At 47.3% G+C, this 19,153-nt stretch overlaps 1 protein-coding gene across 3 annotated transcripts in view; it reads left to right on the forward strand.

Moving 5' to 3' along the window:
• Positions 1–19,153, forward strand: part of LOC142590671 (uncharacterized) — a 33,534-nt gene that overhangs the window by 6,558 nt on the left and 7,823 nt on the right. Inside the window, exons 2-3 of one of the 3 annotated variants that reach the window (XM_075703076.1) lie at positions 1,186–1,568; positions 17,502–17,782. In XM_075703076.1, the coding sequence (XP_075559191.1) occupies positions 1,475–1,568; positions 17,502–17,782 (375 nt within the window). In that variant the 5' untranslated portion in view covers positions 1,186–1,474. The remainder of the gene's footprint in view (positions 1–1,185; positions 1,569–17,501; positions 17,783–19,153) is intronic. The other 2 variants (XM_075703084.1, XM_075703094.1) reach the window with 2 other exon arrangements.

Consider the following 19,153-nt stretch of genomic DNA (forward strand, 5'->3'; position numbering starts at 1 on the left):
ATCTGAGAGGGAGACTCGACTTCTCAGTTACGGAAATAAAAGCAATAACGCACACCAGTGTCTCATCACTAGCCCTAGTAATGCTAAGGGGACAGTGGCTCCCGCTTTGAGCGAGCGAACGACCGACTCGATAATAATAATAATAATAATAATAATAATAATAATAATAATAATAATAATAATAATAATAATAATAATAATAATAATAATAATAATAATAATAATAATAATAATAATGTTTATTGCCACAAAGTATACAAAATAACACAAGCAGGCCGGTCTAAGCCTCAGTTGGCTTGTAGGACCGTGCCTATATATGAATGTAATAGACAAAGCAAAAAATATACATAAATTGATGAGAGATGAATAAAAAAATTAAAAAATGAAAGGCAAAAGATAGAAAAAAGGATAAGATAACATTTGGTTATCTACATATAACAAAAGTTGGAGGAAAATATTGCGATGCACAAAAAAAAATGTACAAGAGGGTAGTTTTACTGTAGCTGCTTTAAGAAGTGTTTGAGCGTGCTTTTTGATGTCGCGTTAAAGATTTCTTCTGGTAATTTGTTAAATATGTCAGGCACATAAGCACAGCCTCTGGCCGCACCATACCTTGTGGCTGAACGCGGAACTACATAACGGACATGTTTTCTAAGCTCCCTTGCGGCGGCACGTTTTTGTTTGAAAGCGGAATTCCAGAAATGTTTAACGGCAACTGTTTCTATAAGTAATGAATGGAAGTTTGGTAGACCAAACTTCCTTTCATTCAATAATAATAATAATAATAATAATAATAATAATAATAATAATAATAATAATAATAATAATAATAATAATAATGTGCAATGACGCGAGGCGCACCGCCATCCCTCTCGGCGTCGAGCTGCTACCGGTGAAAACGCACCACAGTCGGCTAAAATCCACAACCTAGCACCATGTGAGGAGAAGAGAGAAAGAAACACAGGCGCGCACGCCGCACGCGAGGGGTTGGTGGGAGTGGTGGCGGTGGTGCCGGCGTACGGAGGTCGGGACGTTGCAGCAGGGGGGGTCCGGGGGGGGGGAGGATGTGGAAGGGGGTGGCGAGCCGGCGGATACGTCACACGATCCTCCCTTCACTGCCGCGACTTTCTCTTTCCCCTCCTGGTGGCATGACTTTCCTTTTTTTTCTTTCTTTCTTTCTTCCAGATCAGTGTGTTACGCGCGCGCTGCTCTTGTTTTCGTTACGTGATTTCCTCCGGGGTCCTCTCTGTCTCCTCCCCCCACCTCCGGACCCGTGGAAAAGGAGGTGTAGGAGGAGCCTCCTCCCGGAGGAGCTCTCGGGCATCCCGAAACGTCATTCCGTTGCAGACGACGCCGCGTGCCAGACGAAGCGCCACGGTGCGAGCGAGGCAGCTACCGCTCAAGACTACGTCGTGCCTCCAAGACCGTCGCCTCCAAAAAGGGGAGGCCCGGTGCGTGACGCTCAGTGGCCACCATGCCTCGGGCATTCCTCATCACGAACAAGCGCTACAATTCGACCATCGACCACGACGACACCGATCAATACCGTCCCGCCGGTGGCGGCAGAGGTGAGCATTTACTTCCGTCGCGTTTCCTGCGGCAACTGTTAAGCACTAGCGCGCACCTCGAACCTGTTTGCCGAACGACAAGTGCAGTTCCGGAGCGACGTTTGTCCAAAGCGCGCAAGGACGCGCTTTCGGCTGCCGAATTCGCGCTTTGGAAAAATGCCCTCCTGCAGAATGTACAACTTAACGCTTTTTGAACAGGAAACAGCTCCCTTTAGTTCTTTGTCAGTTAAAGCGTCGTTGGAAAAAATCGGCTCTTAAAATGTCGGTCGAGATCAGGAATGTAATTATTGAGGCTATTTATTTATTGTTGCGAGTACACAACGCTCATATTCATTTGTTTTACTTCGCTCGAGAAAGTAATCGTTATCACGTGAAGATCCACTTAGAATAGCGTCCGGTCCTCCGGCCTTCTTCGTTCCAAAACGACCATTTTCCCGCGTAGAACCAATTTATGATTTTGCGGCCCTAACAACGCCTGCACGCCTCGACACGTTCTACGTCCGCCCCTCAGAACTCTTAACCGCCCTGACACATTCGCTATCACTTTTTTGTTAGAGTACGTTTCATCTCCGGCGGCACAGAGCTATGGAGTGCACGACTCACTGACTCTCGTTGTTCTCTGGATCTCCGCTCGATGTCCAGTAGGTATTTCTTCCTCCTTTTTTTCCCTCGTCTCTTTAATTTTCGCCGCTCGGCTGAGGAAAAAGAGGCTCTGGCAACGACAATTGCGTCACAGACCAAGAGAGCGTTAGCCATACCGGCCTTTTGCAACAACTGCGACTCGAACAAGCCCCGTAGCGCCGTCGTATAGCAAGTATTCGCAAACCGCCGCTTCTGCCACTCGTCGCGCGAAACGCACTGCTTGGCCATCGACGGCAATGGCACTTTACCACAAAGCATTCGTGCACTACCTGACAGGTGAGCCAGCGGCGGGCAGCGCACGGCCGAGCCCACGCCGTGCCGCTCGGCGCAAGCATGAGGCACCGCGCGCGCCACTTGGCTTTCGGTTGCTGCAGCCGTTTCTGTGGCTACGCGGGTCGGCTGATGACGACGCTTGATTTGTCCCTTGCATTTTGTTCCTCTTCTGTATGGTATGGTATGAAGAACTTTATTGGGTCCTGAAGGCCAACCCTAGGTTGAGGCGAGCCGCTCCCACGTTGGGACTGTCAGGCCGAGTCCTTCAGCCACATCGCGGGCCTTCTGGACTGCCCGTAATTGGTCAGAGAGTGATTCACTGTGTAGCATTTGCCGCCACCATTCTTGTTCGGTGTCACAGTCTGTGAAGACCGCGGGGCACTGCCAAAGCATGTGGTCAAGAGTAATGATGCCATTGCACTTATTACAGTTGGTTTGAGTTTTCCTCTCCGGATAGATCCTGTTAATAAAATCTGGACTTGGGTATGTTCTTGTCTGTAGCAAACGTAATGTGACCGCTTGGGCTCTGCAAAGCTTACCGTGCGGCAATGGGTATTCCCTTCTGCTTAAATAGTGCTTCGTGATTTCGTTATACGTTAATAATCGATCCCTGTGGTCCCCGGGTGCAGTGTAAGTTGCTCCGTCTTGAAGAGCACGGCTAGAAAGTCCTCGTGCTGCTTCATTTGCCAACTCAATGAGGTTTCTCCTCTTCTGTCGTTCTCAAAATTGATTTCGTGTCCTTGAACAGTCTTGGTCATACGCGGTGCACCTTCTGTCGGTTTGATTTCGTTCGAATGAGCGATTCGAAAACATTTCGTCACCTCATCATACAGGGTGTAATTTTTTTTTCAGCTGCACCAAATTTGTAAAAATTGCATGTGGCAGATAGCACATTTCTAATCTTTGCTCTAATTTACTACAACAGACGGCCATTACTTTTGCGAGAAATCAAAATACTTATTTAAATAACTAACATAATTACGTTAACTAACTTTTCAATTATTAACATTACGGCCACTATTTCAATCCACGAATTATATCCGGTGAGTTTGCAAGGCGCATTCACTTGGAATGAATTCTCAGGACTGCACCAGTTTCGAGATAATAATTTTCAAAATGTCCCACGAAATGCGTTCGCGTTACAGTTACTCTTTTTAACAACAGGCTGCTTTATTCATTGAAGCACAAAATCAACTGGAACACCAATGCATATCGTCTGACAATTTAGCGTGTAGTTTACAAAAAGATGAGTTCCCACGCATGCACGTAGCACGCAATGCTGTCATTGCGATGTCTGTAGAAGGCTACTGTTAGAGACAAATGCCCTAGGGAGAGCGTATGATTCCATCGCGTGTGCTAAGCTTGACACACAGTTCCCTGCTGCTGATCATAGGGCTGACAACTCAATAGCACATCTAAGCTGTTATCTGATCCACTGCGTGTGCACTGAGAATTCACCGACCTCAATCTTACATAGGGAGTGTTTCGGGAAGGAAAGACTTTGCCGGAGTCGATGATACAGCGTGAAAACTATAGATGAGTGAGGGGTCGCCTCATTCATGCATTTACAGGGGTCCATGACCAAATAATTGGAAGAACGCGCAGCTATAGGCAGTAGTCTTAGAGAAAACTTGTAATATTTTCCAAAGCTCAGATAGAGGAGACGCTGCAAGGTGATAAAGATAGGAAAATTACTGCACCCCGAGAAAGGTTTTCAAGCAAAATGAATAAAAAAAGGTTCTGGCAATGTGTATAGTTATTTTTATGGCCAGCGAGGTTTAAGTCACAGTTTAAAGTATGATTATACTAGGCTACTGGCTGGTAGCTATCAATGTCATTTGTTTACAGCACAGGGCCGATCCTTTATAAAACAAAAACAAGTTAGACTAAGCCTGACGGAGACAAAGGAAAACAGGGATATGAGGCAGAAGATCACACCTCTAACGTTAATATTTGGGAGTGAAGAATAACGTTAAAAGAAGTCAAAATGTGGCCGGAAGGACTGCAAGAAAGCACTGCACAGAAAACTTCAGCGCAGAGCTATACTAATCGTGCACCGTATAGTAGGTGAAGGAGGATAGAAAGCGTACAGTTCCAGGCAGTGCAAAGACACTTAATACGGCATCATTCATATGCTACCTCCTACTTTTCCTGAGGCATGTTTTCCAATGATCGCGTAATTTTTTTCCCACAACGAGTGAATCGGAAGCAACATGAAGCGCATAAATAACATGTATTTGTAATCAAATGTTTGCCTACTCAGTGGATGTGCAGTCGAGGGGAGTACATGATGGCCTTGTTTTCTCCTTGCGGTTGTGAAGCACTGAATCAGCCATTATAAGAGAGGGAGAGAGATGGCTTATATTTGATGTATCTTTTTTTCTTCATTTAACACGCACTTTGGCTTCTCCTGTCTAGCACAGAGAAAAAAATTCTAGATAGAGAAAGATAAATGGTCTTCTGGACACGAGGAAAAGCTTCATTAAGCAGTCGTCATTGTATACCATAGATTTAACATAACGAGCAAAGTTTCAACAAAATTCCTCGTAGGCTAGAGAGTAAACTACATTTCTTTCGAACTACTAGGGTTCTCGTCTGCATTTCGGAGGTTATACCACCGGGCCACTAGGGGCGTATTAACAGATAGATCAGGGGTAATTATTGAACGTCTGGGTTTCTTGAACGCCTCTCTTAAATCTGTAAATACTAAGTGTGGATTAGATTCCCGGTAGAAGCGGCTGTGGAATGCAACATGGTGTGCTCAGATTTTGCCCATTGAAGAAGTAACCTCCGCCGGTCAAAATGAACCCGGAGCCTTCCTCCATAGCGCCCATCATAAGCACCCCCACTCTGTGGTTGTGATGGCTTAAAATCGTCAGTTATTATTTCTTCATTAAATATAAGTACACAGGCGTCTTCGCACTTAGCCTCTATCGGAATACGGACTATCCAGCCTGCGCAGAAGTATTGTTATAAACCTTGTGCGGCGGCAACAAAACGGCAGAATTTCCAGCCCGCTGAGGTGGGTCATCGGGAGAAAAACTCAGATCTAAATATTGTAGACATGGCGTTACGAATCTGTAATTAATAAAAACTACGACCGTAGCCTGCGTAACAGTGTGCCTGCTAGATTTGCTGTTTACACTTACATTTTCCACGCGCAGTAGAAATCAGTCTACTGGTGCCTTCGCATTATGACGCAGGAGCCGCGACGGGTGCTTTTAAGCTGAAAAGCACAGAAGCCTAGGCCACCGCCTCCAGCACGTCACAGTGGGTCAGACAGGAAGCAAGGGAAGAACCCAAAGCGAGGACGAGAAAAAAAGAATAAATTGAAAGAGTAAAAATAAGAAGAAATGAGTGTTTGCGCGTCCAGGCAGCGTAAGAAACGTGTGGATAACGACGGGGACGACAGGTGGCGTCTGCGCGCAGAGGCGACCAGCTCGACACGCGCCTAGCATGCGGCTGGCAACCATTCGTTGACACCCAGGAGGTACCGAACGCGACCACCTTGGTGCACATAAACAGGCGCGCTGCTTCTGTGAGCTAAACTGCACCGACAGCCGTGTGTCTCATCGTTGTTGTATCGGCTGCGTTCTTTTTTTTTTTTTTTTTTTTGTCTTCTTTTTCATGTCTAGCTTCACGGTGGCCCATGCGTACGGACCACGACCATACGGGCAGATGGCGTCCACTCTGCCCTTGCAAAGGCCGCTCGTGGGGTGCGGGCAAGTCCGGTTTTAGAACAGCTCGAACCTCGAGAAGCGATGTGCTAGTGAAAGTTTACTCGTGCTTTTGTGCGCGAGCGGCCATAGTTCGTGGTGTTTATGCAGTAAATGACCTATAGCTCATACCGGTGGACGTTAAGGAGCACTTTTCAGTGCTTTGCAATGCCTCACAAGGTGATCTCGCGAGAGCACTATAATAGCGCTTAAAGGTGCGAGATTACCAGTAGTATACGCAGCAGAAAGTGCATGGTGACCGCTTTCCTGTCCTCGCTATTGTCAAATCGGAAGACACTCGTCTGAGACTCAGCGCAGTGGCGAGAATTATGCAGTGGGGTTCTGCCCCTAAACGTATAGAACTATAACCTTGGAGATTGGTCGGTTTAATTCTCACGTGTACAAAACGTGCATGCCCTTTAAGTTTTGCCAGTTAACGAAGATGGCAGATGGCTTTTGACAGAATAGGCACTTTGACAATGTCATTAGCCCAAATTCCAATGCTTCAGAGTGGTGTTACACGGTTCAAGTACTTCGGATGACACAATGTCGCCCGTCACATTGCAATGACGTAGAAATGGAATGGTAAAGTGAAAAGTCTCGCAGAAATATAGAAAGCCGAGGAAAAAATACAAGGTAGTGAAGCTTAACTTACAGGAATCTACGCCTCTGGAGGCAACTTTTTTCGTTATAATCTTAAACGCTGAAAGATCCTGCAATGCTCCTCTTTGCAGATTACACAGTGCACTGCTCATACATAAACCGGATGGTTTACACAGCTTGCTGGCCTCGGATGGACCATAAAATCGGGCGCCCCTTCCATATAACTTGCTTAGCGCGAATATTAGGTTACAGGCAAAAATGATTGGCCGGCAAGCACGCGGCAGCGCCACACAAGCTCGGAGCAAGACTTCTTTTACGACCCAGTAATCACAGCGGCTCGTCGTCCGGGCTCCACTGACAGGTTCCAGAAGTCATCGTGCCTCTGTAGGTATCGAATGACCGCGCATCGTCAAAAATCGTAAAAACATGTCATGTCTGCAGCGCGAAAAAATTCCACATCAATTTTCTGTGCACCTGCGTATGCGTGGGAGAGAGAGAAGTGAGAAATGAGACTTCTTGTTATCCTTGTAGAGTCCTCCTCCTCCGCCTCCTCTCTCTCTCTCTCTCTCTCTCTCTCTCTCCACTCCCTGCCTATCTCTGACGGTTGGCAGCGTTTTTTGGCTGTAATAGTGCAGTCTTCCAAACGCTCCCCGCCCATCTTTCCATCCCACCTAAAAGTAAAGAAAAAAGAACATAGTTGAAGACAGAAAGACATAAAAAAGTAAGAAGAAAACTATACTGTCACTTTTTTCACTTCGCGCCAAAAAGATTGATAGTAGCTGCAGAGTGCTGTCTAGCTCGGTAACGTTAGATATCAAGAGAGAGAGAGAGAGAGAAATAATGTTTATTTGCACCCGAAAAAAGAGTCCCGAGGAGTCAAGAGTCTTTCTGTCTCTTCGGCTTGCTCCTCACTTTTCAGCTGGTTGTTGCTCCTTTGAGCTGAGCTATGTCCAGGGCCATGCGGATTACTTCTCTTTGATCCTCTTCCTTCGAGCTGGTCATTAAAGTCTCCCAGGATTGTCTATCCCTATCTGGTTTGTTGTACCTAGGACATGTCCATATTATGTGTACCATGCATCATGTCCCGCGCTGTTTGCAATTCATGTTCTCAGTGTTACCGTGCCATCTCTTCATAATGTAGGGGTTGCAGATCACCCTCGCTTGGAGTTGCCTCCATGTTATCTTTTCTTGCTAGCTTAGTTTCTTATGCGCCTCTGCAGTGTTTTCCTTCCCATTCTATAAGAAGTGAGAATTTCGCTGTAAGCGTTTATGCCTTCTTCTTTTTGTTGGGGCTCCCTGCATGGCTGGAGAGGTTGCATTGGTGTACCGGTGAATAGTTCTCGGGCCAATGCGTGCGCTTTCTCGTTGCCGGGCAAGCCTTCGCGTGCAGGAGTCCATATTAGGTTTGCCAATTCTTCTGGAATTGGTCCTTTCTCCAATATGTTGAGGGCCTCTTTGGAAATTCTCCCTGCGGTATAATTCCTGATGGCTGTTTTGGAATCTGACACTATGTTTTTGACCCCTTTTTTGAGTCAAAGCTAGTGCTCTGCAACCTCCAGTCTGTTTTGGGTGGTACTGCAGCTCTTTGAGTTCTCACCTTTAGCCTGTGTCCTCACTGAGACGAAACCTGGTCTGCTTATCAAGAATTACCGCGCACTATCTGGCTTGCGTCTGGCTCCGCAATGACAAAAAGGGCATACGTGCTGGTATCTCGATAACCACCTTGCTCCGCGTTCACTGTACTGAATTATAGTATATAACTGCAGCATTTCACGTACGTTTCTGAGTCTTCAGGTCTATTCGCATGCGTGGCGCGCAGACCAAAGCTCCATTTTGGCTGTTATGGTCTCTTTTTCGCTACTATAGGCCGAGACACTGCAACACGACGCACGCTCCTAACAGGCTGTCCGGCTGGAAACAAATTTACCGCAAAGTTTGGTCACCTTGCTGCGCTAAAACGTCTTAGAAGAGCCAAACCTTCTTTCTCTAGCGATGTTGCTGATATCGAAGAAAAAGCCGAGCGCTCTCTTAGCATGATTGTCACTGAATGTTGAGCAGTTGAATTCGTCTATTAAGTGAGGCGACTTCGATTTTATTTTCTTTTTGCTCAATATTCTGCGGCGTACGCATTTTCGACTACTGATATGTGAAAAATCGCAACGTTGCTGCCGAACAAATTTATATCGTATAAATGGGCCTATGCATGCATTTGTCATAGCTATCGTGCCATATGTTGCGCTGAGCATCGTGCACACGTGATAGTGGAGTACCGGATAGCGTTCTTTTTTAATTAAGATTTCCTGCTTTGGTTTCCTCTGGCGGAGCAGAAAAAGACAGAAAGGGACTCGTAGATGGCCTTAAAGTCCCTAAGTGCCTCGAGCTTAGAGCGATTACATTGAACGTTAAAAAAAATATGCGAAAAAAAAATCTCTAGGTGGGCAACACGGGAATGCATAAAAAACAAACGACCCCACAGCCTCCTTGCACGCTCATCGCGCTTATATCGAGCTTGCAGGAAAAAGACCCCCATCTGAACTGAGGACCACCACTTCCGTCTCCCCATGTCGGTTTATTTTGCGTTTGGATTTGCGTCGGCGGTGTCACGCTTCCATGACGTCACATCCTGTGTCAGTGCACCTCGCAGCGGAGCATCCAGACGAGGTGAAGATGCTGCGCAAGAAGCAAAGAAAGAAAGTTGACACCCGGCCCACCTTCTGCAGGCACGACGCACACTTGCGCGCAAGATGCAACCGACGGGAAATCCGCGTGCCAGGACCTGCGGTTGCGCGCGCCCGTGGGCCCGAGATCGCGGCTCTCAAACACCGAGTCAAAATTAACTTTGCGCGGGAGGGGTGCTCCGCAGCAGCGGCTAACGTGCGGGGAGAGCTGCGGCGGCCGCGGTGGGAGAGGGCGCTTTCGCTCGGGAGCACGGCTCTGCCAGGTTGCGACGCGAGCGAACAGCAAAAAAATTGTCGCCGTCGGAAAGGCCGGAAGTGGCCACATGTTGAATGCCCCGCTACCGGAAGTTCTTCCGAAAGAAGAGACCACGAGTAGGATACGAGGGCCCCCTTAGGGACGGAGGCTGTTACGGGAAGGAAGTGCTTGAATTACAGCACTGTTTAACAGATTGCACACTGATGCTAAGAGGCTGGAAAACTTCAGCTCAACCAAAGACAGGCCCAGGGAGAGTGACCGCTTCTTGCTCCCGTCGAATTTCCTATCTGGTATGGTGCCGCGTCCTTGTGGGCTTTCCCCCTATAACTCCTGTGTATCTCAAAGCGATGGAGCGGTGGTCCAATTACATAGCGCCATTGACCTTCGGTTAGGCGATGGGAGTCCCCGACATCGCTTTGAGATGCGCAGAAGTTATAGTAGCGTCAGAACAGACCTGTGGAGTTCGCCTACTTCTGTTCACGCCGAGCATTTCTTTGGTCTGCTGGTCACACCGAGTTGCTCGTTTTCACATTGTACAGCATAAGGAGCGCTCCATGAGCGTGGCATACTAATATGCTCAATCGTGACTATCAAGCAGCACGTTTTATAGCTGCGTACGCCGCTGTCATTGATGACCGTTTCTTCTTTTTCCTCACGACCTTGAGAGAAAGATGAAGCAAAGAGAGAAAAAGAAGGGATGCCTCTTTATATACGCGGCTGGAAAAAAAAGCGATATAAAGAGGAAAAGGAGAATGAACGTGTGGTATGATCCGATGCATTAGACTGTTCCCAGGCCCGTAGATGTCCCCAGTAGGTAGATGTACGTAAGTGTCTTCAACTTAAAGGGCCCCTCACCAGGTCTAGCCATATTGAGCTGACAAGAGCAGAGCATACATTGCGCGATAAGGATCGTGTCTGCAAAGTATTACATCGCTACGCGCCGCGGAAAGATTTGAAATTTCAAACCGAACGCCGTTTTTCCTTCTCCTTGCGGCCGCCGCGCTCCAAGCCGGAGGATGACGTACTCGTGTGCCTGCGCCTGCGTGCTGGTGTCCGCAGTGTGACGTCGCTCGTGGTGACACGTGACTTCGAGAATTATTCAAGACAACATCTGTTATCTGTGCGATCTGTTGCTTGAATTGACTAATTGAAGTTTAGAGAAATAATAAAACACACAAACGGAATGTCTGCGTGTTTTTTGTTTTACTTCGCACCGAAGCAAGAGAGATGTACTTCAGCTTCGTCTGCTTGTTCTCACGGTCGTGCGGTCAAGTGCGCAGGTGCCGAAACTATGCCATTTTCTTCCGTGCTCCAGCGCGTGATCATGCTCTGCGATCCGCTTGTTCTGCCTCAGTATTCGTGTAGCACTGAATTATACCACCAGTCATGTTTCCTTGTGCACAGCGCGCAAAATCTTGCGCTGCGCGAACGAGACAACAGCTCGTGCGCGACGCCGTCAGCAGAAGTGCGTAGCGCCGAAAAAAAGAAAAGCGAGGAGAAAAAAAATGAAGGCGGATCCTGTGACGTATGCGTCACGCGATCCTCGAGGTCCGGTATGGGAGAACGCAAGGAAGGAATTTCGCTTGCGGAGGCTAGACGGGTGAGTGGAGAGAGCGTCTTGCTTGGCAGTGGAGCCCGCCTGCTGAAATCATGGGTTCGCGGCACTGAAATATTTCTATCGGCTATTAATGATCCTATTTGAAAATGTTTTGCGGCAGAACGCTTCCTGGAGGACACGTAACAACTTCCAGCGTAAAACAAATATGTGCTTTGGTGGTGAAGGGCCCTTTAAGAGGAAGCTTTAGCTCGGGTGTTCCTATCTAAATACAGGAGAATCGTTTTTTTTTCTCGGCAACCACCGCATCAAATTTGACGAGGTTTGTTGCATTTAAAAGAAAACTTAAAATCTAGTGACTGCTTGTTTCGAATTTTTTATGTAAATTGTCAATTTTTTATTAAAACTTGCAAGAAGAAATTTTTTTAAGAAATGGAAACTATCAAGTTTACAACTCTGTAACTCAGCAATGAAAAACCAAATCACCATTCTGTGAATTAAATCTAATAGTACATCTAAAGCGGACAAATTTGATATGTTACATATTAATATTAAAAAAGTTGGTAATGTGAAAATACAGCTTTTGCAGAACCCTTGTACACAACGTAATACATTTACGTAAGATACAAATTGACATATCATATTTGTCGCTTTTAATGATCTGATGGATGACGTTTACAGAACCGCGATATCTGTTCTTGATGCAGAGCTATTAATTTTAAACTTTGCGCTTCTATATTTTTCGAACTTTCGAATTTTTGAAAATTATTCTTACAAAATTCAAGCCCTAAATCGAAATTCTGCTTCCAGCAGTCGCTATAAGTTACCGTTATCTCTCAAATGCAACAACTTTCATTAAAATCGGTCCAGGGATTATCTCAGAAAAGCGTTTTTGCGTTTTACATGTATTTGAATAGGCCGTGCCGGAGTTGGGCCCGAGCTAAAGCTTCCTCTTAAAGCGATTACATTGAAACTTATAAAAAAAATGTACAGAAAAAGATGGAAACCCAAGCTGTGCAACAGGATAATCGAAACAAATGTGTAGCAGCGTTCGATCTGCTTTTGGCGTCGTCGACGGCTATGGTCATAGTATTGGACTCTGAAAATATTTAAGAGAGCTGTCGGTCTAACGCCGTCCCAAACCGCACTTGCGTCGCCCGCATGAAACCTTACTTGAAAGTCTATAGACGCCGTCGTTTGACATTACTTTCGTCAGAAGATTTACGTAAAAAAAATCTGGACATGGTCAAACCGTTCGTGCTTGCAGTTCAACATGATCCGAAGCGAAGGAATGAGCGTTCAATAACTGCAGTATAGGAACAGGATAATCTATCGTTTTGTTTTATGCCTACCACTTACAAAAAATTTAATTATGGGGTTTTACGTGCCAAAACCACTTTCTGATTATGAGGCACGCCGTAGTGGAGGACTCCGGAAATTTCGACCACCTGGGGTTCTTTAACGTGCACCTAAATCTAAGTACACGGGTGTTTTCGCATTTCGCCCCCATCGAAATGCGGCCGCCGTGGCCGGGATTCGATCCCGCGACCTCGTGCTCAGCAGCCCAACACCAGCCTACCACTTGTTGTGTACTGGAACCGAAAGCAGTTTCGCACAGTGCCGCCGGTCGAATAGTTTAATAAATACAGATAGGTATGTCCGTTCTCTCTTTTTGAGATGTGCACTCAGTATACTATGCATATTGAGAAAAAGTTGCAGCTCTTGTGCCTGCAGAGCTTTCCCGTTTTGAATGGGCGTTTTTCTCGTCAAGCGTCCGCTAGCTCGCGCAGTTTGCCTTCAGGTGTGCAACAATATGAAAGAACGCTTTTCTGCGGAACCCCCCAGAGGCTCTATGCCCCGTCCCCCTGCTGCATGCACAGGCGTGATCTGAAACGCGCGCCCACGTATTATTTCACCGACATAAACCAACAGGTACTTTGGCAGTCAGAACGTTTCCGGAATTAGCCACAGAGACAAAGCGGAGACCAAACAGAAAAAAAAAAAAAAAGAGTGCACCGCGCAGAGAGCCAGGGGCCGAGCGGCACGGCAGACAGCGCCTCCCGCTGCGCCGTGGAACTGCAGCCTGCACGAGTTTACCCAGCGGCGGTATTTCACGTTCGGCCCGGTGGTCCCTGGCGCATCGCCAGGCCAGCGCTGTCTGCTAGCGTGTCGTGTGGCAGACAACGCCACGCTGTGCTAAATCGAGCAGAAGACGACATGCCGACTTGTCGCGCGCGAGGCAAACCTCGCGAAGGAGGCGAAACACACAAGCGCTGCGTCGGGCGGCGAAGACACGGCGTCCTAAGCCTGTGCAGGAAAACAAAGGGGAAGCTCTCCGAAGGGGTCTGCGTGCGTGGTTCGTTCATGAGGGGCAGCCCCCGTTTCGCTCAGACGTCCGTTCAACGTGGTGGCCACCCATTCGTAGCGAGCCACGGCCTGCGTCTCGTCGTCGGCCATGTGCCTCCTTCGGCACGGCCGGGCGTCTTTCAACCATAATCGACACGTTCGCCGCTCCTTGCGGGGACCCTTTCGCGAAGGGACGAGCCGGCAGAACCAAGGTCACCACAGCCAAGTGTAGGCGGAACCACGGCGCCCCCTTTTATCGGCACCTGCGCACGCGGATCGAGGCTGGCTTCCGCGCGAGGACCTCGAGCGCTCGAGTGACTCAAGTGTCCGTAATCTGGCAAGCAGGGCCTTAGGCGCGCACGGCTTCTGCCTCGTGTTTCACTCAAGCAGATCGTGCCCCGTATGGCATCTGAGGTAGCCCGTCCGCCCGGCTGTTTTGGATGCGCAGGGCGAGCCTGTGGTTAGCCGCGTGTCTTAAGTGCGGCGCAGTTCACAAAATCGGCATCTGACATGTTGAAATGTGCAATTTAGAAACGGCAGACTGTAGCTGAGTTGAATACGCAGGTTTCTGCGCTATGTGGACTAAGAAATGCAGTGCTATCGAAGAGTACATTATATCGGGCCTTCAAAAACTTTCACTGTGTTTATATTAAAGGCTATGCGGGAGCTATGTAACGGCGGCTTGCATGAATATTTTAGGATTCTTGGCGTGGATATTGTGTGCGGAAAAGTACAGCCGCAAAATGTACAACTACATAGGATTCAATTGTATTTCTTCCATGCCTGCTCGCTTACGGTGTGCATATCATATTTGAAACTTGACAAACGGTCGTATTTTGTTTTCTTTGATTTTTCTGCGAGGCTCATCTCTCAAAATATTCGCCGAATTTGTCGCCCAGCGAAGCCAAATTTCCCATTCTGAGGCGGGAATGTCAGTGCAAGGACTTGACCCATGGTGATGCTCACCGCGTGTTGCAGGCCAGTGCGAAAGCAGCGCGGAAATGATAATAGCTGTGCTCTCGCTCTCACCTGTCGAAAAGAGGAGGCGAGTACGCGACTGGTTGCGTCACTCCTGTAAGGCGCGCCTCAGGATGCAGAATTAGCCACGCTTATTTGGTCATGCCTATATCCAGGAGATACGAGCCTTGTAGAAAAATTGAACTAAATTAACTTGCCTTGGGATACGAGTGTCTCCAAACTTCCCATATAAACACACGCAGTAAACGCAGAAATCATGAAGCCAATAATGAATGTTAGCTACCTGCACGTTTTCTGGCTGTAAATACATGCACACGGTGTGTCCGCCAAGGAGACTAATGCATCTGTCCAAGACCCTTCGCACATTTCGTATAGTGTTTTAAATAACATTAGTGTACAACCAACTTTGAAGCTACTGTATAATTCACTATAGTTCGGATCAAGTAATTGATTAACTGCGACCTCCTCTGCACAGCATTTGTGTGGCCACAAATTTTTTTTTTTCTTTAGGGGGAGGGCACGCGCTTCATCGGAGACGGGGAGTGTGAGGGGGGCAGGGGAGGGGCAGGTTGCTTCCAAACACAGAATCTTCCGGAGGGTGGAAAGGGGGGGATACGTCACTGCTGCATAGCAATGTTTTTTCCCGCTGTGGTGGAAAGCACAACGTGTCGACGTCAGGGTACTTTTGAGCGCTCTCGATGGTTTATGTTTATGAGCCATATTTAATTAACCTAAGTTATGCGTAAGTTAATCGCGTTTCCTAGCCATTTGGCCAAATGTTCCCCCAAGCGAACCCAGCAAAAAGAGAAAATTTTTAATATCATTTTGCATTCGTGCACACGACCATTGACATGCTACTTTGCGTAGGTAGAGGAAAAGCGATTAAAATATTCCAGAGGACAATGAATAAAAATGAAAAAATATATATATACCAGTAATTCTGATAATGATATTGCAGATGAGACGATGGCGAAAAATTCCGTTTTTTTGTGTGTGTCATGAAGCGAATAAATCTTTCCGACAAGGCCAATTTCTGAGAGGTATCAGATCAAATAAATTCAAGGCCCGCCGCAGTTTTGAAGGACAGTTCATAGAACCTAAGATACCACGTAATGTTAGTGGAGCATAACAAACCTTGTCCATTCAGCCTTGAAGACAATCTCTCGTCGCGGTACACAGGGCATTCAAGTAATACGTGTTCCACTGTCTCTAAACTGGCACAGTTATCACAGTATATATAGGCATCGGGGGTACGCCCTATGAGACACAGATAATTGTGTCGAGGCTGATATTATAACGGACTGACGGCGATGGATGGATGGGAAACTTTATTTGGTCCTGCAAGTAGCGATAATTAGCCACTAAGCGGGCCGCTCCCACGTCGGGACCGGAAGGCCAAGCCTCACGGCCACGTCGTGAGCCTGCTGGACAGCCCAGAATTGTTCATCCAGGTCCGGACTGCGAAGTGCAGCCCGGATCTGGATAGCCGTGAAATTCTTGACCTTACAGTGGGGTCAACCGATCGTAGGAAGTTTTCATGAAGCGGCAGACTCCAGAGAGGATACCTTTCTTCAAAGGCATATTTTTTTTTTTTTGCCATGTTGGAAGCACTGGCTTTAGCAAAAATATATGATTCTACAATTTCTGTACCGACGTCTATTTCGGACAGCTTCATCCATTTTTTTTTTCGTTTCCCAAAACACCGGAGTGTCCAGGTAGCCACTGGAAAGTGATGCGATGTCCAACAATGTTGATCTCATGGTAAAGATAGCTAACGGGATGGGCTGAAGGTCGTTTGTTATAACGCCTGTGCATGTTCCACATATTTTATAGAGCTACATTTAAATCCGTGAATATGACCCAGCGCCTCGATGGCTGTGGAAGTACTTAAAATAAGGGCCTCCTTAATGCCACATAGCTCGGCTGACGTTGATGGTGTCGCTCGCTTCATGGGGAACGAAAATCGCTGCCCTAAATAGGTAAAAAAAAATCACCGTTCAAAAAACGGCGATGAGCTGTGAAGCCGTCAGTGAAAATGTGGGTTACGGTTGAGTACTCTATGAATACATCCCAGAGCAGTTTGTTTGGTCTCTGCTTCAGGCATATTGTCTTCTGCACTTGTTCCAAATATATGGTACAATACCAGTGGGTAGCTGTCCCTACGCCTCCGCGTGAAAGTCATAGCAAGACTTTTGTCGGGAGACCTCTTTAATTCACGCAATCCAGAATGTTTGCCAGCATTCTCTGTAGCCTTTGCCCGTTAATTATACTATAAACGCATGCACGTCGTTCTGTAAGTGTTAGCGCGAAATTTATTTGTGTCGCGTGCGAGTGAGGTGTCAGGTGTTCCATTCTTATATGACCACTAGCCATTTTATCACAAATCAGTTCTGCAGAATCCCGCAAGGTGGAGAATCCCTGCAGCGTTACATAAGAGAGACCTGATTGTACGACTGACTGTGTGTAACAGTGTGCACTGTGTGACGCTATGTATGTCTGTACGCCCACGTGAGCCTCTGCGTGTTATACTGCGTATGTCGATGCGCCTCTGCGTATGATACTGCATGCGTGACTGTGTGTGACACTGCTCCCAAAGGTAGCTTCGATAGTTCCTTCTTGCTTCTTATCTTTAATTTTCTCTAATCTTTGGACACTTTCCCCAGCACAGGGCAGCCAACCGGAGATGTCCTCTGGTTAGCCTAATTATCTTTCCGTTTATTTTATCTCCCCGTCTCTCTCTGCCAGCGCCGCGCTTACGAGTGGACACACTGCGATTCTTATTTACTGGCGGACGGGTTCCTTTCGGTGCACAGAGTTGTCAGTGGCGTAGCATTGTTGGGCTCGGGCACGTCGAGCCGCCACTGACCAGCCAGTCTGGCGTTGCAGAGAACAGCCCCGAGCGGCGCGTGAGCACAGCCGAGGTACCTGCCGAGCACGAGGCGGAACCATCGTCGCGCGGCCCGGAGGCGACGGGCCAGGGTTGCTGGGCCTCCTGGAAACCGGCCAGCCCGCGGTCTCCCGCTAGCCTCTCGCGCACTGTCACGCCTACCGTGTGTGAAGAGCCGCTCAGCCTGACAGTGCACGATGCGCAACCACAGTTCCCATCTGCAGCAGCAGCTTCAGCGAGCATACTCGCTGCAGTGCTGCAACAAGTTCGAACTCTTCAGGTGAGACGCCTTCCCGGCGTAAACAATGAAAGAAGATGCTTGCCGGTTTCAATCATAATCTATGTGTACGTAACGTAAACAAGTCATCCCCTGACACCGCGTTCTGAGAGGTTTCATTGAGATAAATCCGACTAGGGCATTCTTGCCAAACATTATAGCTCCTTATCAGGACTCTGGTGCGAGTTCGTTGGTCCATGATCTCGAAGCAAACTTTCACCAACGCGATGAAAACGAGACGAAAGACGGGGAACATGGAGGAACACAGACGAGGGCTGACTTCTGTTTATTTTCAGCATCCAAGCAATGTTTATACCTTAACGTTAATAAAAATTCTAAGAAAACTTAACAGGCATACAATCTCTGCGATATTGCAACCTTACATAGGCTAAAGGAAATTATCCAAAAATTATATCTCCTTATCAAGCAGTGACAGTGACGGTGAATTGATGCATTTTTGGCTCTCTTTAGTTATGTAGTAAGCATCTATAATCTCTATCTCTGTTTTATCTCTGTGTCGCTTCAGGAACATCGTTTTTTCCAGTAGTGGCTTACACCTGCATCTTTTACAATGGTCACACATGTGACCACTTATATTGCTGCACACTGCCAGACGGTGCTCGCGTGCTCTATCATTGAAACACCGACCTCTCTGCCCTATATAAGAAAGGCCGCAACTCAGCGGAATCTCATAACCCACGTTACGTGTGCAATCGGTGAAACGTTTTACACTCATCCTAGAGCAACCCACACGTGCTTCTTTCTTTGTCAACAAAGGGTATAATTTTGCCAGCTTGCACGGGGCGGAAAACAGCACGTTTACGTTATATCAAACCGCAACCTTTTTTACATTATGGGAGATGCGGTGAAGGTACGGGGTCACGTGCGTTTTGTTACGTTCCAACTGGGTTTGCGGCAACTTCTTTCCTTTCACTATTTGCAAAAGGCTTTCGCAAACTTTTTTTTTTTTTGCCGAAGGCCGAAGGGTAACCAGCATTATTTAGACAAGGGGGTCTGGTTTTTAACGCTAACATCTATTTTATGGTGACATGACTTAACGAGCTCGACCTGAAGACACGTTGTAGGCAACCCCCTTTTTAACTAACCCTGACTGGGCACTGTCAAAAGAAAGAAGGCCTTCTTCGTTCTGGGGTTATACACGTAACATACATGCAGGGCCGTTAAATCAAGTTGCAAGTCTAAGAACTGAATTTTCGTTGCTCGTGGCTTTTCGAAAGTGAATCTTAGCTCCTGAAAAGAGCAGTGAACTTGCTGATGACGTCAGCAGTGATACCGTCCAGGTTTGTTTCATCAGCGGGATTTAAAAGCACCAGATAGTCGTCCACGTATCTGTAAGCCTTAATTACCTGAAGG

Source organism: Dermacentor variabilis, chromosome 1 (assembly GCF_050947875.1).
Source record: "Dermacentor variabilis isolate Ectoservices chromosome 1, ASM5094787v1, whole genome shotgun sequence".
Classification (NCBI taxonomy): domain Eukaryota; kingdom Metazoa; phylum Arthropoda; class Arachnida; order Ixodida; family Ixodidae; genus Dermacentor; species Dermacentor variabilis.